Source organism: Gallinula chloropus, assembly GCF_964237585.1.
Source record: "Gallinula chloropus genome assembly, chromosome: 2".
Taxonomy (NCBI): Eukaryota; Metazoa; Chordata; class Aves; order Gruiformes; family Rallidae; genus Gallinula; species Gallinula chloropus.
This window is the reverse complement of record NC_140086.1, coordinates 3,037,864-3,064,957: the sequence shown is the minus strand read 5'-3', so window position 1 is coordinate 3,064,957 and position 27,094 is coordinate 3,037,864. Positions and strand designations below refer to the sequence as shown.

The 27,094-nt window shown below is 46.4% G+C and overlaps 1 protein-coding gene across 1 annotated transcript in view; it reads left to right on the top strand.

Moving 5' to 3' along the window:
• ADGRB1 (adhesion G protein-coupled receptor B1) overlaps positions 1-27,094 on the top strand; it is a gene marked incomplete at both ends in the record, with an annotated part of 216,676 nt that overhangs the window by 122,932 nt on the left and 66,650 nt on the right. Inside the window, one exon of the mRNA XM_084279731.1 lies at positions 20,212-20,315. Within this exon, the coding sequence (XP_084135857.1) occupies positions 20,212-20,315 (104 nt within the window). The remainder of the gene's footprint in view (positions 1-20,211; positions 20,316-27,094) is intronic.

Below are 27,094 nucleotides of genomic sequence, written 5' to 3'. Positions count from 1 at the left end.
TGAAACTAAGCAGGCAGGGAGGTAGGCTGCTGGGCTAGTGTTCTCCAGGAGTGGTAGCCAGCCTTCTCCAGTGGGTCAGGCTGAGCTTAGGTGAGCCAGCCAGGACCCATCCCCTGCAGCTCCGTGCCTGCCCTGCTAGTCTGTAGGGCTGCATCCTGCCAGGACCAAGGCTTCACCCTTTAGTCCAGGCTACAGCAGCTTAAATGTCTGGCTCCAGAGGTCATGATGACCACCTAGTTGATTGATTGGTGAGTCTTATCCTGCATGGGAAGGACTCTGTACTGTTGTTATAAGCATCCCAGTCCTGATGAAGTTTAAGGAGGCTGCGTGATCAGAGAAAAATCAGTTGTGATTTTTTTTTGCTGCAGAAACACTTCTAAGACAAAGCCTGAGGTGAAGCTAGCATAGGTGTGCAGCTAAACTGCTGGTGAAGGTCCTCTGGTGAGCCTTCTTCTGGAAGTGGGTAGGGGACCAGGCAGTGTGGGAAGAAGTGAGAAAAGCTTCCTTGGACTTGGCTAAAGCAGAAGTTTCTGTGACGGATGGCTGAGACTTTATGCTCACATGGTGCTTGGCATTTCTTAACTAAGCAGCCAGGACAAAAAATGGTTAATTCAGTGTGGCCAGATCCTTCAACTCTCCTGGCTTCAGGTGTTTGGAGTGCTATCTGCATAGCACAGGGTTGGTGTAAGCTCTTTATCATCCGTGCAAGTATTTTCGTATCGGAGAGTGGGCTTGGCTGCAGCAGGATGCAGCTTCCTTCCCCCAGGCATGCTTTATTATATCTGCAACTAACCTCTCAGCCGGTCCTTTGGGGTTTAGGCCTAAAATTGCTTCCTTCGCCCTCTTTCCAACTCCTCTGGCTGCTGGTTGGGTTACATTTTCACAGCTCATTTTTCGCCCCAGCCTGGAGTCAACTCATGAGCATCAGGATGAGTCCCACGCTGGGAGGAAAGCTGGGGCCTCGCTACCTCCTGAGTCACCCCCGCCTTAAGTAAAGCCCAGGGTGTGGGGATGCTACTGGAGTGTGGTTCATCCTGGTCCTCATGCTATCACCCTCAGTTTCCTGACCAAAGTGTCATTCTGAGCAAGCCCACGCTGTCTCCCTTCCCCAGAGGTGGCATCTCGTCATCGTTGGTATCTGCGGTGGTGACATTTATAGTGCAGTTTTTCATGTGCTTTTGGAGCTCTCAGGACAAGAAGCTCCGTCCTCCTGTGTCATTAATATTATTTATTGCTATAAATCTCCTTTGGCCCTGGCAGTTTGAAATATTTGTAACCCTGGTGTGGCCACAGCTTCTTTGCAGTGAAAAGAAGGGCCAGGGAAGGCTTGTGGGTGATGACTGTTGCTACCCAGGCAGCTGATTCAGACTTGCCAAGGACAGAGTTTTCCTGGGCTGAGTCTGGGGAAAGGAAGCAGCTTTTCTTGATTTCAATAAAGCTAAGGGTCTTAAGTGTTGCAGTTTTGAATCAGTTTTGGAGACAGACAGCCTTAAACCATGGCTCAGATCCAGATCCAAAGCTGTGGTTCAAATTTAAGTCTTACTTTGGGTCCAATTTCACTTGGTCCCTGCTATTTTGACTAGACAGAGGGAGCCTCTTGCTATTTGACCATCACAAAAGATTAAAACTCCTTAAATTGAGGGATGTAGGCAAGTTTTTTGGAGCTGCCTTTTTGTTTTGATTGTATACTGTCTGGTTTAGTAGGGCAATGGCATTGACATCAACTGATGCTGCACGTACGTAATACCAGTGCTAATAGAGAATAAGGGCAAAAAGAAATTACAGAACTGAGTGTTTGATCTATACCTTTGCAAACTGTGGTCAGACTGATTAAGAATCTTGTGGTAGTAGGGTTTTTTCACTATTTTTTTGGCAGTCTTGGTGATTTGTTGGAGATTGGAAGGGAAGTATGGGAGCCTGAGGATGTTCAGGAGTGCCTTTCCCTCTTTTCTTTGTCTCGTTTGAGTTTGGCTCATGTCGTCTTGTCTGCCTACCAGCTCAGGGTTGGCTTTTATAAAGTCAATCAAGCTTTACAACTTGGTTCTTGCAGCATTCAGGACTGTAGTAAGATGATACAAATATGGACTTTCATCCCTCTCATCCCTTTCTTAACCAGACTCGTTTGTAGAGATGAAGTTGATCACTTGGGCACCTGAGCTCTGCTCTCATTCCTAGCTTTAGTGAAGGTTGAAATGTGCTGATGCTGAGAACTTTTATGGATGCTGAGTTTGTTACATTCATGCTGAATTTTTGGAAGATCTCACCTCCATGGCAGGTTTACTGACAGGCAGATGATTAACTGGAAGGGTTTTCCATCACTTGTATGTTTTTGTGGAGTGTATTGTAGCAGACCAAACTAGGGAGCTGAGTTAGAAGCGTGCTGGCAAGGCAGGTGAGTGTACATAGTGGGCAGCCCTGGTTCTGTGATGTCCCAGAACATTGCAAGAGGATTTGTTCATTGTTACCTCCAGTTTTCTTGAATGCAAGGTACCTTTCACCATGTGTTTCCAACCTAAAGGGACAGCAGCTTCTGAGATCCTCCCTTAACTCACAACATTCACTTTATTTTTGGGGTGGGTTTTTTTTTTCCCCCTGAAAGCATCCTGCAAGTTGTGTGTGCAGCAGAGGAAAAGAAATCCTGTTTACCCTGGGGAAATAAGGAAGCACAGAGAGTAGACTTGCAGCGTGTATCTCAGCTCAGCAGGCTGTGGGAAGGGAATCAACATGCAGGTCTGGTGTGATCTTGCTGTATCTTGAAGATTTTCTCTCTGAAAAGATTGCCCTGTGCTATGGGAGGTCAGTGTACTTCAGGGAGGGAGTGCGGGCACAAGGTGGGTTATTTTTGAAGTCCCACAACTCACTCTCACAGGGAGTAGATCCATCTTTTCCCCTGTGAAAAGTGTTGATGTTCATGAATTAAAATATTTTGTAAGGGTGTAGCAGTTCTGACAACATTTTGACGGAAAATTATGGCAGCATTTCACTTAGATAAGACTGAGGCACTTTGTTTGGAGATGAACATTTTAACATTTATATTCTGCCATCGTTTATCACGTGAGATTCAGAGTCTGGATAAGAACAAAGCCTTTTGCATACCTTGAGAACAGCCAGTTCTCACGTTTACAAGTTTTCCTCAGGTTTTGTTAATAATGAAGCTGCTTCTCCTGCAATGTTAACCCTCTGATTCAAAAGTTACACTTTCCTAATCATAGAATCATTGATTCATAGACTGGTCTGGGTTGGAAGGGACCCCAAGGATCAGAGAGTTCCAATCCCCCTGACACAGGCAAGGACACCAACCTCCAGGCCTGGAGCTACACAAGGTTGCCCAGGGCCCCATCCAGCCTGGCCCTGAACACCTCCAGGGATGGGGCATCCACCACCTCTCTGGGCAGCCTGTTCCAGCCCCTCACCACTCTCTCTGTAAACAACTTCCCTCTAATATCTAATCTAAACCTTACCTCCTTTAGCATTAATCCATCCTCCTTGTCCTGCCATTGTCTACCCTTTTAGAAAGCTGATTCCCCTCCTGTTCCTCTGCTCCCTTCAGGGACTGGAAGGCTGCAATGAGGTCCCTCCACAGCCTTCTCTTCTCCAGGCTGAACAAGCCCAGCTCCCTCAGCCTCTCTTCATAGGGGAGTTGCTCCAGCCCCCTGATCATCTTCGTGGCCCTTTGTGACTGAAGGGAAGTTCTCAGTTTTGCCCAAGCTCCAAGACTTAAGGCATGAAACTATACCCAGGTTTGTACAGGGTGGTCTAGGGAAGAGTTTATTACACTGGTGTGTCTTGGTGTATTGGTTAGACTACAGCCAGCGCTGCTTCTGTGACTGTCAGAGGAATTGTGACCTTGGGCTAATCGCTTCATTGTTTTCTGCTTCCTTTATCCCCAGCTGCAGCACCCTTGCAGGTGACATCCCAGGCTGCGTGCATCCCTATTTGCACAGTGCCCCAAGCCTGAAGGGTGCTAGAGAAAGCACCAAGTGCTGTCATTTCCCTGACAGAGCATTAGGAGCCTCCGTTTGCTGGATTAGCAAGACCTGTGCCAGGCTGAACATTGCTGAGCTGCAAACATTTGGGCTTTTGAGGTCCAAATCCTCTGCAAGCCTCCCGTACTTGTGTTGTTGGCACCTCTTTCTGCAATCACCCTGCCCTCTGTGGGATGCTGCTGTGTGTAGAGTGTCTCTGGGGAGCTGATTGTGCCTCGTGCTGTGGAGCCTTTGAATGGGAAGCATTTCCTAAAATTTCCTGGGGGTTTGTGCTGTTGTCACTGGGTTCTCTCCGGATACGGAGGGACCAAAGTGGGAGTGATGAATGGACAGTCCAGCTGGACTCCTGCCCATCTCAGGAGAGCTTTATGCTTGAGATCGGGGAAGGTTATGGCATAAATGCTGCTCGGTTTACCCAACTCCTGCTCCACAGCAGGAGCAGCTGATGTGTTTTCTCAGGGGTGCCTTTCCTTGAGGTCTGTGGCAACCCGCAGGAGCAGGCTGCGATTCTGCAAATCACAAGCTGGTCTTCCCTTTACTCATTAGGGATGCTCTTTTCACTAAACCCTTTATAGTCCCCCTGAGTTTCAGCAGGCGATGATAGCACGGAGAAGATCGAGTACAAACCAGCTGGGCAGACAGTTTTCCCCTCCCACTCTCTCTCATAATACAATTAGGAAGTAGAGAGGACGTGTGGTGCCCTTAGATTGGCAAAAGGACCGGTCCAGCTCCCTCTTAAGAAGGTCTGTGTTGTTTTACGAATGTTGCCTCTTAGCAGAGGGGGCTGAATGGTGATATTTCACCGTTGTTTTTGATGGAATTCACCTGCTTTTAAAGGTTTGCTTTGTCATCACCCACTAGAAGTCTGTCAAGTATGAATTTGGGCTAAATCTCATCTGAGTTCGGAGAGGACCTGGAGTCAACGTATGGATGATTTATGTTGGGGTTTTTTAGAGGGAGGAGTTTGCTGATAGAACTTGTGCTGCACTTCAGGTGTCAGGGAGCAGAAGATCCCTGGGTTTGTTGTTTTGGTGGGACGTGTGAGTGGAGATCACCAGTGCACGGGTGTTTAAGAAGGGATCCCAACGAGTGATCGATGCTTGAACACGTGTAGGTAAGGAATCAAGAGATGAGGGCGATAGGAAATCCCTCTGAGTTCTGTGCTTCTAGGAGAGACAACACTTGAATGCATTAAAAGAAGACAGGTAGCACACAGGGTAATAATAGAAGGATTTGGCTCAGCATAATAAGCAGTCAGCCAGCATCCCACCTCCTTCACGGCTGTCTGTGGATTCAGCTGTCTGTCGATCCAGAGGGTAGTTTGCTGGAGATATTCGCAGCCGACAGCTTTCCTCTGCTGAGTTTCTGCTCTGTGCTTGTAGGTTTGCTCAGGTCTTTTTAACTCATGACAAAACTCCAGGCGGTGGGATTGCAGCAGCGTGGGTCTGCAGCTCTTCCCCCGTGAGCCGGAGCCAGCAAAGCTCCGCACAGCCCTGGCAGTGACTCTTCTGCAGGCAAATGCTGCATCACCCTGTATCTCTTCATCTGAAGGGGACGTGGGAGAGGAACATGATCAAGTGGCTGGGAGCTTAAAGCCGTTGTGGGATTCACTGCTTCAGCGTGAGTAATACGGAGCCAAATTCACCCTTCAGTGTAAAGGCAAGAGCAGCACTGGCATTAACCAAGTGACCCCCCCGGAGCAGACCAGGGCTGAGGTTAGTCCCTTGTCTTCAGCTGAAATTAAAGTCTCCCCATGCACGTCTGGGGTACTGTGTGTCCAGGCGTTCCTGAGGGGTTTGGTGCTTATTTTGAGCTGCAGTGCTTAATGGCTTGTTGCCATGAAGGCAGCTTAGCAAGTGTGACAGCTGCCCTATTAACCAGCCACAGCTTACTGCTCTGTTAAAGGAGGTGTGGATTTAAGCCAGGACACCAGGGTCTTCCCAGTTGCCACTTTCTCCTTTCCTAAGAGCTCCGAAAGCAGCTCTCAAGACTCAGAGCGTGCAGATTTGAGACTAGTGAGGGCCAGAAATGTGAGCGAAGGGCGTGAGTGGTACCTCTCTGGGATGCTCTGCTCTGTTCAAACAGGACGACCGGTACGATACGTGAGTGTCTGAGAGTGGGAGTACATGTGTGGGAGAGGATGATGTGTCAGAGATGTTTGGCATGGTATCTCCACGCTGACGGTGAGCGGAGGTGAACTCTGTGAGATGGTTTGACTCTTTATTTTCTCAAGGAGAAAAGGCAGAGGGGGATGAAGATAACAGGTAGCTGTGGAAAAGGAGTAATCTGCTTTTTGTGTCTGCTGGGGATTGGGCTCAAATTGCAGTGTGAGACATTTAATTTAGGCAAAATGGAAAACCTTCCAGCTGCAAGAGTAGACAAGCATCAGAAGCCTAGCAGAGATGTTCTTGGACAGGCTGGGGATGGTTTAGATGACTTTGAGGTGGGTGAGTGGGGGAGCCGAGTTTGTCAGGTCTCTTCCTACCCTCTTGTATGCACCAGGCAAAAAATTGGTGAAATAAGGGTGAAATTCCCAGCTGAAATACAAGGATGGTTGGATCCAGGCGGGTGGGGGGGAGCACACATAAGCAGCGCAAGGGCGTTAGTCATCGCGATCTGTAGTAAGTCGTGGCACATCTGCTGTTGTCAGGGTTGTTTTGTAGGCATTGCAGCAAAGCAGGGTTTTACAGCAGAGGTTTAGATCTGGATAGCTTTCTAGGTGGGGGTTTCTTTTGGGGAGCTTCTCCCAAGGCAGAGAACGGCGTGGGAGACATCACAAAGGTGCTTGTTTGAAAATGGTAACAAGTGGGTGATGGAGGCTGGGTTTCATGGGCTCATCAGGGGTGGGAGGCAGCACATTAATGCTAAATGAGATTATCTTCTGTTTCAAAGCACTTTGAGGAGTAAGCACGTTGTGTTTAAAGAGTCAGTTGAACTGTTGAGCGTTTCTTGTCTTTCTTATATCATTCTGCACACATCTCCATAGTACTTTGGCATGGAAAACTCTCTTTTTTAGGTAACTTTGGCAAGCTGCTTGACCACTGAGCTCTGTTGTGCCCTGCCTAAAGGCTAAGGTTGCTCTTGAATTGCCATGCAGTGAGACATGGAAATTAAGTCATTTTTTTTTTACAACAAATGTCTACTCATTTGAACCAAAATTGAAACAGTTTTCGAAAGACTTGTGCCCTTCATCCTTTTCCTATCTATGAATAGCTGAGCAGAGAAACTTACTGATAAGGTTTTGGCTATAATGGCAACCTTTATGCAAATTTGGGCAATATGCATGGAAAACAAATATCAGGCTTGTGATTATTAATAATTGAGCTTGAAAATTCCCTCCAAATGTTAGGACTGTCTAGTCAGGAATCAGGGAAGATGCTGTGCATGATAACGGTCAGTCAAAACTAAGTTTGTGGCTTGAGTGCTCACTAGCTACATGCCCTACTAACCAAAAGGATATATTCAATAAATCTGTGAAAGCAAAATGACTCTGTTCTTTTTTCCCACAAGCAAGACAGCCGCTTTCATTTTTCATGACAAATTGTTCTTTTTCGCTCTTTTAAATATGGCAATCATGTCAGACATTCCCCAGATGGGGAATATTCTACTACTGGGGCCAGTTTTGAGCTTGTTTATATCAGCTCAGTACAGTTGTAAATCCAGGGGCTGTTATAATTTTACTTCCCAATCACTCAGCTCTGAATGAGATGAGCGTCGGGGCCAGAAGCTGATTCCTTGAGTGTTGTTTTCAGATCACAGTTGCATGTAGAGGGAATTAGCACCAGTAACTCCCCAGTAACCAGCTGTGTGTTGCATGGGATGGGTGGAAACATGCTGGATTGCATGGACTCTTCAGATTCCAATGGGAATAAAGCTGCTGTTATAAGAGTGTACAGATCATCTGCTAAATCACTTTGGCTCTTTTTCACATGTGAGCTCTAGCCAGGGAGCTCCTGAAAGTCTCTGAGGACTGATAATGAACCAGAGACATCTCTTACTTCTGGGTTGTTGGTTCAACCCTAGTTTGGGTCAAGAGTCATTGCCAGGGCAGGGATCTTAAGTGGCTGAACTTTGAGAGATGGGAAGCTGTGCCCAGGTCCTACAGGAGAGGAATGACATCTCCAAAGAGACTGAGTGAAGGCAGTGTTAAGAGGTGTTTTATGGATGCCTTGAGCAGTTTTTGCACAAGTGTTCATGGCTTGTGCTTTGGATGAAGCTTTTTCCTAAGGACAGGTCTTCAGTGGACAAGGATGTTAGAAGGGCAAAGGGAAGAGAGAGGCATTTGTTCTCCATGCTGGTAGGGTGATATGAGCATCCATGGCAGAAATCTTCCTCCAGACACCATGGACTCAGTCAGGTGTCTCCCAAGGGCTGGATGTATGGATACTAGGAATGCAAGCGTTGCCTACACCTTTGAGCTGCTGGTCTGGCATCACTTATCAGCATGACATTGATAAAGTAAAACAAACAGCGGGCTGTTTTGGAATAATTTGGTGAAATGCTGTCGCCTGGCATGAAACCAAAACACTGCTTAAATCAGGATAAACACAGTCTGGATTCCACCCTGGTTTTCCATTCCCAGGCTGCCATGGAGCTGTTTTATTTTAACAGTGTGTAAATCTCACCACACTTCCCTGCAAGGGGCTCAGCACTGCTGCTGTGAAGTTACTAAGGATGAGGGCACACTTGTGAAACTAAGGCAAGATAGGTAATGCAAGGACCAGCTTGGAAAGCAGTTATGGACTTCAAACTGATTATCCTTTGTGTAGCACAGGGAAGGGACAATCCCAAGCAGAAAGGACCAGTAAAGAAAGCTCATTTTTAAAGCAATTAGAGCATCTGTCCAAACTGTAAAATAATGCTAGTAATAGTAATATTATTAATAATTAATTCCATAGCAAAGGCTCTAAACTGTCCTGTAATTGTGTTTAATTGTTATAATGGTCATGTGTTTTGGCTTATGCCAGCCAGCGATGCTCAGCTGCAGTCCCAGGGAAGGGCATGGCCCATGAATGATCAGTATGGACAAGACCCCTCTCTTTTGAACAGTGACTTTGCATGGATTTTTTATTGTATCACTTCATCTCAGTGCAATGGAGGGGGTCCTGGCCTGTTTTATTTTCTAGGGCTGATACAGCGAGATAGAGGTTTGCCACTTACTGCAGCGCCTGTGACAGTGGTACTTCACAATCTGATTAAAGTTCACTTCTGCTTCTGTTGTTTTGGAAGAAAAGAGCATGTACCCGTAGAGAAATAGGCCACTTTGATTATTACCAGCTTTATTGTGGAAAAGAGGTTTGTTTTATCTTCTTTTCAACACACTTTAAAGGGAAAGGCTTGAACAGAGCAAGTCTTACCCGTGTGCATGAAAAGCAGAGATTTTAAAAACCAGCCACTCTCTCTGGCCAGCTCACAAACAGTTAAGCCAAAAGCTTTCTCCTCCATACATTCCCATGTTAATACTGCACAGCAGAGAATGAGATGCTGGCGCTTGATTGTCCTGACGTAGCCTTAGGAAACCCCTAAGGCATTTACACATATCAGAAATCTAAGCTGAATTAAGCTTTGGAAGAGAGATGGAGAGCAGTTATTATTCTCTTACATTTCCAGGGGGTCAAAATAGGCCCCTGAGAAGTTAAGGCCAGTGTTTGCAATCTAAAGCAGATCAGCTGAGAGGACTTTGAAAAGATTGGCTTAAATGATGGAGCCATGTGTACACAGTTGACCCATGGGCAAGCTGGGAATAGACCCCCACCTCCTCACTTGCAGTCGCCTTGTTGAGCATGCTGGTTGCTAAACTGCAGCTCACAGAGTGATGCAAAGCAGCTCAGGGATACTCATGAAATCCCTGTTAAACTGTGATTTTAGTAGTCTGGCCAAGCAAAGTGCAATGGGAAGTAGGTCTAGGAAAGTGACTGTGCCCCTGGACTGGGCACTGGTGAGGCTGCAGCTGGAGTGCTGGGTCCAGTTCTGGGCTCCTCAACATAGGAAGGATATTGAGGCCCTTGAGCAAGTCCAGAGAAGGGCAACCAGGCTGGGGAAGGGGCTGGAGGGCAAATCATATGAAGAATGGCTGAGCGAGCTGGGGATGTTCAGCCTGGAGAAGAGGAGGCTGAGGGGAGACCTTCTCACCACCTACAACTACCTGAACAGAGGTTGTAGAGAGGTGGGTGATGGTCTCTTTAGCCAGGTGACAGGATATAGGACAAGGGGAAATGGCATGAAGCTGTGCCAGGGCAGGTTTAGATTAGATATTAGAAAAAAAAAATACTGAAAGAGTTGTCAGGGCCTGGAACAGGCTGCCCAGGGAAGTGGGTGAGTCACCATCCCTGGATGTGTTCAAAAAAAGGGTAGATGAGGTGCTCAGGGAGATGGTTTAGCTTAGGATGGGAATGGTTGGACTTGATGATCTTCAAAGGTCTTTTCCAACCTTGTGATTCTGTGTGTGGGAAAGGTGAGGAGGGAATAAAAGTTGTGTATTTTAAATAATGATAGTGAAAATGTCTGGGGACAGCTGGCTGGGCGAGTGGAGTGAGTTAGTATGAGCCTGATCCATCCTTCCTTGATATCAGGGTTGGAGATGGAGGCACCGAGAGTGTAGTCTTGTAGTTCAAAGAGTGACAGCAATCTGACCATGGCACTGATGACTGGCAGGTAGATAATGCATACTGTTAACTCCTGTAATTCCCTGCCAGCCTGAAGGAAATTATCCTGACAGTTCATATTAACAAGCGGCTGCCTGACCACTCCTCTGCCCCTAGAGCTTCATCAAAGCTGTTTACTAAACGCAGATTGCCACGTTGTGTCTTGAGAGCAGACTCAATACAGAGTGAAGAGTTAGCAATTGTTAATAAATAGTACCATGTTAAGATGTCTCTCTGGGTGATTTTTTTTTTTGTGTACAGCAATTACATGGAATTGCCTGTTCGACTGGCCAAATTACATAAAAGGAGCCCTCAGCTCCACAAATACATTCCCAATAATGGGTGACTATTAGCTTTGACAAGAGAAGCCTGTAGTTATGATAGGAAGGAAGCAAAACAAGGTAGTAATCCTCTGGACCTGTCTTGCAATGACATGAGCTGAGCTGGGGGGGAGATATCAGGTTGTTCGAGAAAGAAGTTGTGAAGACATGATTTATTACTGATGACATTAAGTGTTCTTCATGCAGGGATCTCAAAGCCCTTCCTCAGAGGTGAGAATGTGAAGAGAAGGCTCTGGGGACACCTTATTGTGGGCTGTCAATATATAAAGCTTTATAAGCTTTTCCTCCCTACGAAGAGAGGCTGGGGGAGCTGGGCTTGTTCAGCCTGGAGAAGAGAAGGCTTCAGGGGGACCTCATTGCAGCCTTCCAGTCCCTGAAGGGAGCAGAGAAACAGGAGGGGAATCACCTTTTTCAAAGGGTAGACAATGGCAGGACAAGGGGGTTTGATTAAAGCTAAAGGAAGGAAGGTTTAGAGTAGATATTAGGGGGAAGTTTTTTACAGAGAGAGTGGTGAGGGGCTGGAACAGGCTGCCCAGAGAGGTGGTGGATGCCCCATCCCTGGAGGTGTTCAAGGCCAGGTTGGATGGGGCCCTGGGCAACCTTGTGTAGCTCCAGGCCTGGAGGTTGGTGGCCCTGCCTGTGTCAGGGGGGTTGGAACTGTCTGATCCTTGGGATCCCTTCCAGCCCATGCTATTCTATGATTCTATAATAAGAAAGATGGAGAAAAAGCTTTTTACCAGGTTGTTTTCAGGATAGAGTTAAATTTCTCAATAAGTAGCTGATATGGTGCTATGCTTTGGATTTCTGCTGGAAACAGTGTTGATAACACAGGGATATTGTAGTTCCTGCTACTCCAGAGCCAAGGCCTCTTCTGCTTCTCACCCCACCCCACCACTGAGTAGGCTGGAGGTGCACAAGGAGTTGGGAGGAAACACAGCCATGACAGCTGACCCCAATGACCAAAGGGATTTTCCATAAGATATCGTGTCATGCTCAGCATGTAAATCTGGGTGGGGGAGCTAGAGGTTGGTGGGAGCTGTCATTGCTCAGGGACTAGCTGGGCATTGGTTGGTTGATGGTAAGCAATTGTTTTGTTTTGCATCACTTGTCTTTTTTGGAACTACACCCCCCACACACCTTTTTTCCCCCTCTTTTATTATTATTATTAAACTATCTTTACCTCAATGTAAAAACTCTTGCACTTTTACCCTTCTGATTCTCCCCATCCATCCTTTTGTGTGGGGAGTGAGTGAGAAGCTGTGTGGTTCTCTTGCTACTGGCCACAGTCTGGTCCACAACACCAGGGCCTGTGATGACAGAACAAGGGGCAATAATTTTAAACTGAAAGAGGGTAGATTTAATTAGTTGTAAGGAAGACTCTTTTTTACAGTTAGGGTGATGAAACACTGGCCCAGGTTGTACAGGGAACTAGGGGTTGTCCCAGCATTAGAAGTGTTCAAGATCAGGTTGAATGGGCCTTTGAGCAACCTGATCAAATATAGATGTCCCTGCCCATGGCAGGGGAGTTGGAAATAAATGATCTTTAAAGACCCTTCCAAACCAAACCATTCTGTGATTCTGTGAAAAAGGGTCTTGGTGCCTCCTCACTGCTCTCTGCTTTGAGTTGAGTGAACCCTGTAGTCCCTCTGATAATGCTGACCCACCAAGCTCCCTCAGGCTGTTGCCTAACCCTGCCCTCACTAAATCCCTGCTGCTGCCCACACTTTGGGGACCACCAAAAAGAGTGTGTGTCCTCCTCTTCCTCTCTCCCTGTCTTGCAATAAGTGTAAGGAATATGTTTTCTGGGAGGTGAAAATAGCCTTCACTTGAACAACTCCATCTGCATCTATAGTTTTACCATGGGTTTCAGCAACTGGCATGCCCTATAGTGCTGCTTTCACTGAGACTCCATGATGGTCAAGAGAGTAGTGGGGTACAAACACTGTACCTGCTTAATGAGTGGGTCTGGTCCTTCTTTGTGCTCGTTCTGCAGGCAGGGTTACAGAATAACAGACTGCATTGGGTTGGAAGGGATCTTTAAAGGCCATCTAGTCCAACCCCCCCTGCAGTGAGCAGGGACACCTCTAACTAGATCAAGTTGCCCAGAGCTTCATCAAGCCTGACCTTGAATGCCTCCAGAAACAAGGCCTCCATCACCTCTTTGAGCAACCTGTTCCAGTGTCTCACCACCCTCAGTTAAGAACTTCTTCCTAATGTGGAATCTAAACCTACCCTACTCTAGTTGAAAGCCATCACTCTTCTTGGCTCTGCAGAGTCCCCAGAGGTGAACACACACATCAGTGGCAGCATTGTCAGCTGAGTTGTGTGGAGAGCCTGGTTCTTACCCAGGTGAAGGTATCAAGCATCACTTATTACCAAAGATACTGTTTACTGCTGCAGACTGCTGACCTTTGGTTTGACTGCTTTCCTTTTTGTCCAGGGGTTGTACTGGAGTACAGCATGCAGCTGGTACTTTACCATCCCACTGCAGTATATATGTGCATATTGAACTTTTTCACAGTGAGGGTGACAGAGCCCTGGGACAGGCTGCCCACGGGGGCTGTGGAGTCTCCTTCTCTGGAGATATTCAAGACCTGTCTGGATGCCGACTTCTGTGACCTGTCCTAGGGAGCTGCTTTGGCAGGGGGGTTGGACCCGATGGTCAGTAGAGGCTGGGGGATGACCTGCTGGAGAAGAGCTCAGTGGAGAAGGACCTGGGGGTCCTGGTGGGTGACAGGGTGGCCATGAGCCAGCAGTGTGCCCTGGTGGCTGAGAGAGCCAATGGGATCCTGGGGGGCATCAGGAGGAGTGTAGCCAGCAGGTCAAAGGAGGTGATCCTCCCCCTCTACTCTGCCCTGGTCAGGCCCCACCTGGAGTATTGTGTCCAGTTCTGGGCTCCTTGGTATAAAAAGGACAGGGATCTCCTGGAGAGAGTCCAAAGAAGTGCTACAAAGATGGTTAAGGGCCTGGAGCATTTCCCCTACGAGGAAAGGCTGAGTAAGTTGGGACTGTTCAGCCTGGAGAAGAGAAGACTAAGGGGGGACCTAATTAAAGTCTATAATTATCTGAAGCAGGGGATGCAGGGGGAATCAGCCAGCCCCTTTTCAGTGGTCTGTGGGGATAGGACAAGGGGCAATGGCTGCAAGTTGGAGCACAGGGAGTTCCGCACCAACATGCGGAAGAACTTTTTCCCAGTGAGGGTGAGGGAGCCCTGGGACAGGCTGCCCAGGGGGGTGTGGAGTCTCCTTCTCTGGAGATATTCAAGACCCATCTGGACGCCTATCTGTGTGACCTGTCCTAGGGAGCTGCTTTGGCAGGGGGGTTGGACCCGATGATCTCTGGAGGTCCCTTCCAACCCCTGTGATTCTGTGATTCTGTGATTTTGTAAAAAATGAAAAAAACCCAGGATTTTTTTTGGCAGATGACAAGAGCACAGTTGTTCAGTTTTTATTTTACAGCACTGACAATACACCCCTTTGCTTAGAAAGCTGTTGGCTTTGGTGAGTACTGTTAAAAGCATTATTTTCCAGCAATTTTAACAACCAGCTCTCTGCTTTGAGAAAAAAAACTTGTCCAACCATCATCAAAATCAATACAACGTGGCTTAAAAAACTTCTCAAGAACTGTGAAAAGCCTTTAGACCAGTGACACAGTAAAATGGTTCCTGGGTGATTCCAGTAGTAAATCACACCCTCCTCCAGGTCTTTGTCAGAAGAATGGAGTGAGTCTCATTGCTTTGAGCTCATAACCTGGGAGGAGGTGTAGAGGGAGCTGGACTTGCTTGGTCTTAGGAAGATGAATGGGAGGGGAAATCTAATCACAACCTACAGGTATCAGAGGGAAAATTACAAAAAATATAAAACCAAACTACTCTTGCTTGTGCCTGATGATAAGAAGAGAAGGCTGTGGGGGGACCTCATTGCAGCCTTCCAGTCCCTGAAGAAACAGGAGGGGAATCAACTTTTTAAAAGGGTAGATAATGGCAGGACAAGGGGGATGGAGTGAAGCTGAAGGAGGGAAGGTTTAGATTAGATATTAGGGGGAAGTTCTTTACAGAGAGAGTGGTGAGGTGCTGGAACAGGCTGCCCAGAGAGGTGGTGGATGCCCAATCCCTGGATGTGTTCAAGAAACCTTGCCCTGGGCAAGCTTGTGTAGCTCCAGGTCTGGAGGTTGGTGTCCCTGCCTGTGGCAGGAGAGTTGGAACTCTGTGATCCTTGGGGTCCCTTCTAACTGAAACCATTCTGTGATTCTATGATCAGGAGAAAAGCAACAAAGTATAGCTTAGAAGGTTCCTATCACCAGGATAGTGGTGTGGTCCTGGAATGGTCACCAGAGGGCTGGTAACTCCATCTTTGAGAATTTCCAAGGCTCATCCAGACACAACCATGGCCAGTCTCTCCTTATATTAGTGGTAGCCATGCTTCTAGAGTAAGTTGGATTAGAAAGCTTTAGCTGCCCTTTGCAACCAGGACTTAACGAAATTTTGTGCCTTAATGAGTAATTTCAAACAGGCAGTAAAATCAAGCTCCAGGCAAGCATTCTGCATAGCAAACACATTTCTAAAACCAAAAAGAAATCCTACACCCCAAATCCCAAACTCATATGAGCAAAATAAATGGTTTATTTTTTTTTTTCATTGACTTTATTTGTATGATGTTGCACCTATAAAGACTTTGTCCAGCCTTTCTCAGTGTCAAGCATGGAAAAAAGCAGAAAGAACAGCTTGCTTGTAAGGTCTCTGGAAAACTGCATGGCATTAAGAAATACCATTTTTGACTTTGTTCTAATTGGAGCTCGTTTGACCCTGGAGCCAGAGCAGGGTAATGGAACAAGCACGACTTGAATGAAATGGCTTTTTACAGTATTGTGCAAAAAAAGTAAGGGAAGGAAAGAGAGAATGTAAAAGGGGGGAGAGTCAGAGAGATGCATTAAGAGCAAGAAGAAAAGGCAGAATATGTCATGGAAAATGGCCAAAGGAAGGGAGGAAAGAAGACAAAGGAGAGGAAAAAAAAATGAGGGAGAAAGGAAAAGAAGGAAACAGAAGAGAAGAAGAAGAAGGAAGCAGAGTGAAATTGTAAAGAGAAGGAGGAGTGTCCTTCTGCCCTGGTAGGCAGAGTGATGAGGTGGTAGGACAGCAAGCAGCCCCAGGCAGTAGGGCTCGTTATTTCCATCCCAGCTGATGTCATTGATTGCTTCTCTCCTCCCTTGTCATGTTTGGTGACAGAATTGCAGGACTTGTGATTCTTAACGACCTGTTCTATCCCTTCTTGGCCCAGGCCAAGGTTTTCTTTCCAGCTCCAATCACACATCTGTGTTTCAGGGTGCTTCTGGATGGAACCCATCAGCACACATGGCGAGGGGGTTAGGCACAGGCCATCTGGGACCATCTCCAGTCTAAGCAGGTCCCAGGATCGTAGAATCATAGGGGTTGGAAGGGACCTCCAGAGATCATCGAGTCCAACCCCCCTGCCAAAGCAGGTTCCTTAGGACAGAAACAGGTTCCTCAGGACAGAGCAGGTTCCTTATGACAGAAGCATGTTCCTTAGGATAGAAAACCCCCATTCCTAGCCTGTCTTTTGCAAATAACCAGCTTGCTCCTTGGTGTGGTGCTGGAAAACTCCCATAAAAATGCTTTCTCTCTTACCTTGAGAATGCCTTGGGTTTTTTTTCTCTTGGTATCACTCTTTCCTTTCAAACCAACCTTGGGTTTGCCCCTTGTTCTTCTCCAAGGAAATTTCCCTCGCAAGGCTCAGATCCTACAATATCCAACCACCTTCTGTCAGGGGCTTTAATTAGTCAGAAGAAATAAAACAAACGATGCTTTATTTGCCAAAGGGAAGGAGTGAGGGAGGGGGAAAGGATAATGGGGAGGGCAGAAAATCTTAATAGTGAAGAAAGCAAGCAGAATCCTAAGCTTCACAGGCAAAGCCTGTAGGATTTACTGTTGCCAAAGGAGCAACCTCCTGCTCTTACTGCAAGACAGTGGTTTTTATATTCACCCTTGTGATACCAACAGAAACCCTATCAGGGCTGAACTAATCATCCCTTCCCTGTGGGGGCAAAGTATGAGCTTCACAGCGTCTCCACAGGAAGAGTCCTTCTGTTGAGCATGGGTTCTGTGAAAGTTTGGCTGAAGTATAAAGGAGGTCCAAATAAGGATGGGGTTTTTTGGGTTTTTTTTGGGGAAAGCCTGCAGATAGACACCAGTTATTACCCACTGCTTTGGCTTCCACTTTGCCAGTTGGCATTTCTGTAATGCTTTGCCAGTGTGTGAACATCTGACCTAGGTATGGTCCAGTGCATGCAATACAACTTCCTACTTAGCTGATGGAGGATCTCAAGAGGTTTTGGGTGTTATTAGGAATTAACAAAGGGGTTGAAAGAACCTGAGGCTGTTGAGGGTGGAGGGATGTAAGAGGGAATACGAAAGAGGGGAGTTAGGAACACCTCTGTCCCTGGGGGTGTTCAAGGCCATGTTGGATGTGGCCCTGGGCAGCCTTGTGTAGCTCCAGGCCTGGAGGTTGGTGGCTCTGCCTGTGGCAGGGGGGTTGGAGCTCTATGATCCTTGGGGTCCCTTCCAACCCAGACCACTCTATGATTCTATGATTCTATGATTATTGAGTTGGAGACACAGGAATGCAGTCTGCATATCTCTTAAAATCCGAACTCCCTTTCTTCAGTTGCTCTCAGATAGCTTAGAAGTGAGTTATATTTTGGGCTTTTTTTAGTTTAATGGAGCTCCTCCCCCACTTTTATCCAGTTACCCATGAAAAGTCAGTGAAATGAGACCTACTTAAATCAAATGTCACAATCGATGCTCATCCCAGGCCACCATTTGTGCGATGTGAGCTCATATTGCCGTAAGGGGGAAAGAGGGAGAGGGAAAGGGTTAGGAGTGAGCTTGGAGCAAGTGAGCAAAGAGCAATCTGTGTCTGTGTAGCTTGTGCTTCACATCATGACCATGCATCTCTGGGGTGGGACAGGGCTGTTGCCCACCTGGGTTCTGTAAGGGGGGGGGAAACAAATGTGACAGAGGGAGAATCTTTGGCTTCAAACTGGAGATTTCAAATCTCTCTTTCTCCCATACACTACCCCAGCACCTAACTAAATCAGGGATTTCTGTTCCCAGAAGAAAGCACCTTCCACATTTCACTTTATAAAGAGCAGGATGCAATGTTTCAACACTCATGGCGCCTGGAGAATGTCCAATTTCAATTTTGTTTGATAGAAGGTGAATCAAAATGTTGATATTTTAATTGAGATGCCTTTCTGTTTACCTAGTTCCCAAAAACTGCTTCAAATCTTCCACAAATATTTGGCAGGAGTAAATTTTCAGGGTGGAATACAGTGACATGATTTGATGTTGAAAATCACAGCGTTGCAAATCTCCAGACACATTTAGAGGAAGAAACCACACGTGACCTGAAACATTTTCCATTAGCCTTTTGGGATGCAGGACCATGCTGGATGGGTTGGCAAAGCTCAGAACTGTGTTATTCTTGTATCTCTTGAACAATTGCTGTTAGTTGAAAGGACTAAGACATTGCCAGAAATGCAGTTCTGTAATTTCAACAAGTTGAATTAGGCTCAACATCCAAACCCTTTGTAATGTTTTCCTCATTAATTCCTCCCAATGAATCATAGATTCATAGAATCATAGAATGCATTAGGTTGGAAGCGACCTTTAAAGGACATCTAGTCCAACCCCTCTGCAGTAAGCAGGGGCACCTTTAGCTACGTGAGGTCACTCAGAGCTTTGTCAACCCTGATCTTGAATGTGTCCAGGGATGGGGCTTCCACCACCACTCTGGGCAACCTTGTTCCAGTGTCTCACCACCCTTAGAGTGAAGAACTTCTTTCTAATGTCTAAGCTAAGCCTCCTCTTTTCTAGTTTAAAACCAATGCCTCTTGTCCTATCACTACATGCTCTTACCAAGCAGTCCTTCCCCAGCTTGTGAGCAGTGCCTTCTGTCAAAATATGCAAGTAAAGGAGGTTCTTCCCAAGCCCTTTGGATTACAGGGAAAATTCAGCTCAGGTCCCAATATACAGCATTGTTTGTCTCTCCTTTGTTGTGGGCTCCGTGGACTAAGCCTGTGTTGACCATGGGCCTTGGGTGAATGGACATATGCTGGCTTTGCCCATGTGTTGAGCTGGCCAGACTCCATATAAGCATAACAGTGAGCCTTGCCTAATATGTTTTGCTTTGCAGCAGGCTCAGTAGCCTGGAACAGAGCTGCAGTAGCCCTAACTTTGTGGTGTCCTGCTGATTGGAAGTTCCAGTTGAGCAGCCTCATGCCTGCCAACAAGACAGTGTAGACAAGTCCTTAGAGGATTCCATTCCCAAATTCATGTATAATAGCATTTTATTTTCCTCCTATGCTAAGCCCTGTGTCAGAAACCATCTCATCTCCATGGCTGTAGCGATGGGTGTTGGTAGAGCGCCAATCTAATGACAACTTTGACTGTGCTCCCACACCTCTGCATACTGCCTAATCACTCTAAATAGAGGGTTCTCATGGGTCTGCCACACAGTCGGTCTCTGCTTCTCTGCCTTCGTGGCGGCAGAGATCACTGATGTGGAAATGAGAAACATGCTGGCAAAAAGGCCTGCAGCAGAGAAAATCAAGTGGGATCCAGATCCTTGTTCTAAGCTGAGAACAGGGGGAGTCTAGTGATATTAGTCTGGCAGATGTTGGCTAGTTACACAGTCCCAGCGATGCAGAGAACTATGTTAGGAGAGGTTATAGCATGTGTGTTTGGACTTGACATTGCAAGAGCTGATGATCATCAGATCTTCTGTGCTCAGGCAGGAAAAGAACCACAGAATCACAGAATCATAGGGGTTGGAAGAGACCTCGAGGGATCATCGTGTCCAACCCTTCTGCCAAAGCAGGTTCCCTAGGACATATCGCACAGGTCCAGGTTTCACACTGGATATGAAGGGCCTGATCCTTCTCTTGCAAACCTACACCTGCCTCACTGTGGATATCAGAGGTGTTACCCAGATTTAACACTGGTGGGTGTGGGAGTAGAATCAGATCCAGAAAAAAATTGCTGGGTCAACTAGAAATAGATACTGGTCTTCTTTCCTCTCTATTTGTATGTGCAGTGTGATGTAAAGGTCAGGTGAGTTGGAACACAGACAATTAGGAGGAAAGTTCTTGCTATGAAATTCAGCTAGTAGTGTTTCTTCTTTTCTTTTCTTTTTTTTTTTTAATGTCTTACTTTCTCTCTTTCAGAACATGGAAAAGGTGCTGGTCCCTTCTGTCACGTTAATTGTAGGCTGTGGAGTATCTTCGCTGACACTTTTGCTGTTGATTATCATTTATGTCTCTGTTTGGAGGTATGGCTTTCATTCTCTTCTCTTCTTGTTGGGGAAAGTAACTGTCTTTTGACCTGCATGGATCCTGGAGGTTATGCTCTCCTGTTTTGGGTGCCTGGTGCCTGAGGAAGAACAGTTTTGTAATGAGTGGGTCCTGCAAAAAGTCATCATGGTGGCTTAGTTGGCATTATTCTTTCCTTTCAGTGCCAGAGAAATTAGTACAGTGAAATTAGTGCCATGACCCCATGTAGTTGCATTGTTCCATTTTCAAAAGCCACGTTCTGGTTTTGGATGCCTTCGTATACCCCAGGAAACCTTGTTTGTGGAGATGTGGATGTGCACTGCCTCCTGGCAGGCAGGATGCTTCAAGGTATTCCCAGCTGGGTCTTTGATAACATCAAAACATCCACAATCCGTTTTGAAAACATACCCTGAAGAACAGACAGCACTTTCCAGGAGCTTAAGGATGTTAAACTGCATTGTCTAAATAAGTCTCCAACCTCTTAGCTGTGTTTTGGCTCTAACTTCAGATACATATGGGATTCCTCATCGCAGAGAGCTCCTGTACACCTATAAGCCAGTCAGGTGCAACCTTAAATTTGATCATCTATAGAAGCTGAAGTGCTTTTGTAGCAAAGCTTTGCTGAACAAAGGCTCACGTTAGCCTATGCCCCTGTTAGATGAGTTTTGGTGGACTGTACAAGCTGAACACCCTGAGGTGTGCGTGGGATTTCCCCCCCTGCACTGTACTGTACAAGGTCTGAGTTCACACTGTGAAGACCCATGCCTTTCCTAAACCCATGGCAAACATGCTGGGAGCTTCATGACTCTAAGCTAAACAAAAGAAAGAAAATCAGAACCAGGTGAATAACTGACAACTTGAAATGGAGTGGCCACAGAGAATACACTGTTTGGAAATGATTGGTGACCCTTCTGGGAGAAGGGATCAGTCTGAGGCTCTTATTTTGCCAAGTGATTCTTCTTAGTAGGGAGGAAAGGGTAAGTTCAGTTGAGAGTTGTGAACTGAGATAACTTTTTCTATCCTTTGATAGAAGAAAGAGACAAGAGAGTAAAAAATGAGCAAAAATGCATCTTTTTTTTTTTTTGTTGATACTATGACAGTGCATAGTGGCTACTTAATTATGGCAAGTGCTCTGAGCTGAAGACTGATCATAATAACGTTTATCTAGAACTCAGGTTTTTCCGTGCCTGGGGTATCATTGGATCTGCTCAAGTCCTTGTCCTCTCCTGCTTTTCCTCAGGCTGGGCAGCACTGGGCAGCGCTGGTAGGTGACTTACTGGTGTCACTGGTGTCAGGATCAAGTGGAAAATTAGGATAGAGGATAAAGAGCAAGTGTTCGAGCCTCACCCTCTCTTTCCAATCAGAAACAAGTTCAGGATCTGAAAACCAAGTTTAGACATGAGGTTGAATCAGTTTGGAGCATGCCAGAGTCATTTGGAATAACATGATGTATTTTCTTCCAGGAGTGTTCCCCTCAATATTTACTGTTATTGAGGACAGTAAAGTCAATTTCCTGCCCTGTTTAAAATACGTGGTTTTTAATTTCTCATTTCACCCTTTGCATTATAAGCCTATGCCCAAAATGATCAACATGAATGGGGGGACATGTTTATGGGAGGCTTGAATGGGCATTTCTGAGCTAGCCAAGGATGGACGTGCATTTCCAAGTGATCCTGAGACCAGCTATATCTTGGTTAAAGGGCTCTCTATCCTAAGTCTCTTTGTGTAAATATTTGTAAAGCATGATCAAGTGATCTCTAGAATTTCTCTTTGGTGCGCTGAGTTTGTTTCATTTCTTCTCTGTAGATCATGTTTCCATGTTCTCTAAACTTCACAGCATTCCCATGGCTGAGCCCTGAGCGCTCTGTGTGTCCTTTTTATTTTAGGCATAGCTGCTGGACATGAATGTGCTGTCCTATTAATGGTCTCAGGAACATCATATTCAAGTCAACATTATCTCCTGGCTCCCATTTCATTTTGCCCTAGATGTTATATAGTCTGATAGACAGCAGCTGGAGGAAAGCTTGGAAGTGGGATCAGCAGCATTATTCCAGCTGTTGTTGCTAAAATATAGAAGTCTTACCAAAGTGGTCCTTTCTCACCATGTAGAGGAGAAAATCCTCATGCCTTAGCTGCCTGGTCTTCTGTGGAGAGCACTCACCAGAGCTCAGCTGTTTCAGGGAGCTTTGGCCGGAAAATTTCCCATTCAGACCTCTGGACAAAGGCATCTGGAGCACGCATACATAGGCTCAGCTTGAGTATGAACCACTTCTGATGAATAGGCTCACTGAGGCTGACAATCTGGAAACTTTCCCAGAATTTTGCCTAGCTAGGGTTTGTTTATCCATGGGAAGCAGCAAGAAAGAGCAGGAGAGAAAGAAGGAAAGGAACACAGTAAGGGAAAAGGGAGCAGAGTAAAAAGAGAGGTGATCAGAGCTTTGGGCTGCGTATCAGAGAGGGAATGAATTTACCCTCCACTTCCCATTCAAAACCCCCTAAATAGTGGCTGGTTCTTAGTGTCACCTACTCAGCCATCGGCATGAGCTTTTTGATGCAAGCAATCACTTCAGACACAGCCAACTTGGCACAGGCTCCTTGCAAACTGGACGTTGTTGCTGTTTGACGGCTGTTGGTGGCCTGTTGGTGGACTCACTCCAGTTCCCAGTAGACAGATGGCTGCAAAAACTCTGCTGCAGATGGTGCATCTCTGGCCTTATTAGCAGTCTTGACAGAGAGGTCAGTGACACAGTGGGCTGTAGAAGTGGAGTGACCTTGTTATATCTCGGCAGTGGCTGTCATGGGTCACAGCTGGAGACACGATCTGTGTGTGGGCCACGTGCTCCACCACCCATGTGGCAAAAGAGGGAGAATCAAAAGTAAAACATCTTCCCTCTTGAAAACTGAAACGAAAAATAAAAACTGGGGAGGAAAGGAACTACTCAGGGGTCAGAACAGGTGAAGGGACTTAGTACTGTATTTCTCTCAGCGTTGGTCTGTAACACTCCTTTCAAGCAGCTCCTAGACGTGGTGGTGTTTCAGGAGTGCCCCCATTGTGTTTTCCATCCCTGAACTCTCTGCAGTTCAACAGCCTCTGGAGTCAGTGACCTTTCCATAGCATGGAGATCAATGCTTGCTATCGAATAGCTCTTCCACCAGCCCATCAGTATGTGGGGCACGACAGACCTTTCTCACTGGCTGCAGCTGGGTAAATGCTGTATGGCTGAAAGATATCAGCACAAGCTTTTCTCACTCCCTGCCCATCAAAGGCCAGGATTGATTTAGTGGCTGTCAATGAGTTCTCTAGGGGCTTTTAACACTTGCTTTAAACCCAGAGACTCTGCCTTCACTGGAGATGCCAAGGCACTTGTTGGCCCTGATGGGAGGAAGCACAAATGAGTAAGTGCCTGTGCAGAGAAGGATGTGCTTGCGCATAGTGAGAAAGCAAGAGTGACTCAGTGTTTGCAGAGAGGAAGGGAGTGTAATGGGGACAGAGAGCCAGCCTGCTGGGTTTTCCCACCTTCTCCATCTGTCTTGGTTTGTTTGCACAGGGCTTCCCCACATCCTGCAGGACCTAGACCACAGCAGAAGTTCCTTAAATAGGCATTTAGCTTTTCTCTGCTTTGGTGTCTGAGTACACCATATTTTGATGAGCAGTCAGATTCCATGTGTTGTCCAAGGGGTAGTGAGACAGCACCCTGGGGTCCCTCTACCTTTAATGGAGATCTTTCCTCTGGCAAAACACAAGTTTGTGGTTTTTCCTTCTTTGATGTAACTTCCTGGCTTCTTTGACCAGAGGGTCTGGATAGTATAGTAGTTTCTTTCTGTGGAGCATCCTGTGCTGGGAAAGAGGCAATATAAGGGGAAAAAAAAGCAAGCATGGCCCTATTAGCATAACAGGGAACTTCTGATTGATCTGAAACATAACAAGGAAATGTTTGGTAGCCAGGCTACCAACCAAGGAGGGATATGAAAGAATTGTCCAGGAACATAGAATTGAATTAGGAAGGTCAGGCTTCAGTTGCATTTGAAACTAGTAAGGGATGTGAAAAGCATCAAGGAAATTGTTTGTCATGTGTTGAATGGGGAAAGTAGCCTAATGGAGAAGGAAGTAGAAAAAGTGAAGGTACTCAAGTGCCTTCATCACCTTGTTCTACTGTCAAGGTTTGTTCACAGACACCAAGGTCCTGTACCAATTGGCAGAATCTAGGAAAGAAAATACGCCCCACTGCCAAGGAATCAGAATCTCCTGGGATGGAAGGGACCCATAAGGATCATTGACTGCAACTCCTAGCTCCACACAGGACCAGCCAGGTCAAAACATGTGGCTGAGGGCATCGTCCAGACACTTCTTGAACTCAGCCAAGCTCAGTGGTGTGACTACTTCCCTGGGGAACCTGTTCCAGTGCCTGACCACCCTCTCAGTAAAAAATCTCTTCCTAATATCCAACCTAAACCTCCCCACTGCAGCTTCATGCCATTCCCCTGGGTTCTATCTCTGGTCCCCAAAGACAGATTGTCAAACTGCCTTCTGGCTCCCCATCGTCAGGAAGCCAGAGACCCCCACGAGGTCTCTCTCATGAGGTCCCCCTCAGCCTCCTCTTCTCCCTTCTGAACAAACCAAGCAACTTCAGCCTCTCCTGGTAAGACTTCCCCTGCAGACCCTTCACTATCCTCATTGCCATCCTCTGGACACTCTCCAGTATTTTTATGTCCTTCTTGTACTGTGGTGCCCAAAACTGCACACAGTATTCAAGGTAAAGCTGCACCAGTGCAGTGTAGAGCAGTGCAGCCTGTCCCTGGACTGGCTGGCAATGCCATGCTTGATGCACCCCAGGATATGGTTGACCCTCTTGGCTGCTTGGGTACACTGGTGGCAAGATAATTTAAGTAGTCTGGGCAATTACAAGGCAATGGAACTGAATGGGATACATCAAGGGTGTTGAGGGAGCTGGCTGGTGTTCCTGTAGAGCCATTCTCTATCATATTGGGAAATTTTGGATGGCCAGAAGGCAGCAAATGTTACACCTATCTTTAAAAAGGGCAACAAGGAGGATCCAGAGAAAAACCTTCTGATCAGCCTGCCACAGCTACTTGGAACATTAAGGATCAAGTAGTTATAAAGATTATTTTGGGCAAAATGATGGATAATAAAGCAATTGGGAATAGATGGCACAGTCATTGATGGCAGATTGTGCCTTACTGACATGATTCCCTTTTGTGATGGGATGGCTGGTTGCCTGGACAGTGGAGAGACATAGGTGGTGTATATTTTGACATTATGAAGGCCTTTAACAGAGTCTCCCATAGCATCTTTCTGTCTAGACCAGGGAACTATGCACTAGATTGGTTGCTTCTAAGGTGACTTAATAGCTGGATGAAATTCATGCAGGCTTAAATGATCAAAGGTTTGAAGCTTTTATCAGGAGCTGGTTACTAGTTGCATCTAACAGGGGTTGATAGTATGGCCAGGATTGTTTAATATCTTTTTTAAAAACCTGGATGATGGGGCAAAATGTGCCTTCAGCAGGTTTGTTGATGATGCCAAATTGGGAGGAGGGACCCATATGCTGGAGAGTAGTTCTACTATTCAAAAGGAGCTCAGCAGACTGGAGTTAGGGCTGGAGAAATGGTGCAACAGAGACATGGTACAACAAAGACAAATGCACAGCCCTGCCCTTGGAACAGAATAACCATGTGGACCAAGGTGGGCTGGGGACTGACTGGCTTGGTAACGCCTCCACAAGGGAACTTCTGCAGGTCCTAGTGAGGAATGATTTGAAAATTAATCAGTAGTGCACCCTTGCAACAGTGAAGGCTAACATTATAGGCCAGAATATAATCAACTGGTGTAGGGAATTGTTTAGTCCTCTCTGCTTGACACTGTTGAGATACCTTCCCTCATCTGGAAAAGTTTGCCCAATATTAGACTCCCCCAGTACAAGAGAGGTGTCAGGACACTGGGACAAGTCCAGCAGGTGCTCAGGGAGCTGGAGAACATGATGTACAAGGAGAGGCAGAGACAACAAGACTTGGTTAGCTTGGAGAAGAGGAAGCTATTAAAAAGGGAGTCATGGAGAAGTCCAACAACTTGCACAGGTATACAGGGAAAGGTCAAGAGGCACCAGTTGCAGCAGGAGAAATTCCAGCTGGATATAAGGAAAAATGATCTTTCACCATGAGAGCAGTTAAGCACCGAAACTAGTCATCTGAGTGAGGTGATATCAATTCATGGTGATTTTCAAAGATCTATTGAACAAGACCCTGAGAAACTCAATCTGACTTTGAAATTAGCCTTTTTGGGGTGGGCAAAGGATTGGACTGGGAACTCGAGGGCCCCAACTTAAATTAGTCTGATTCTGTCATCCTACACATTGCCAACCCACATCTCGTTCCTTGGAGATTCAGGTACCTGGGGAACAAGATAGACTCTCAGTGGATGAAGGGAAGCATGGAGAAAGGAGAGGCTTGTTTAAGGAAGGAAAGAAGGCTGAAAACAGCTGGATTATTTTCCCTTACGTTCACATAGAGACTACACTTAAGATCAACCTTTTACCTTTTTTGACCAGAGGAAACTTCTGAAGTGCATGCTAATGCCAGTTGGATCATAATGTTGTTATGAAGGTTTATTACATCTTATTCCCACCAGGACAGAGTCCAAATCTCCCTTTCTATCCCCTAGAAGCTGCTAAATAGAGACAGATAGATTGATGGTTCAGTACCCTCCAGCCGCAAATGGAACAGGATCCAGGTGATGCACAGCAATGTATTGAGACCAATG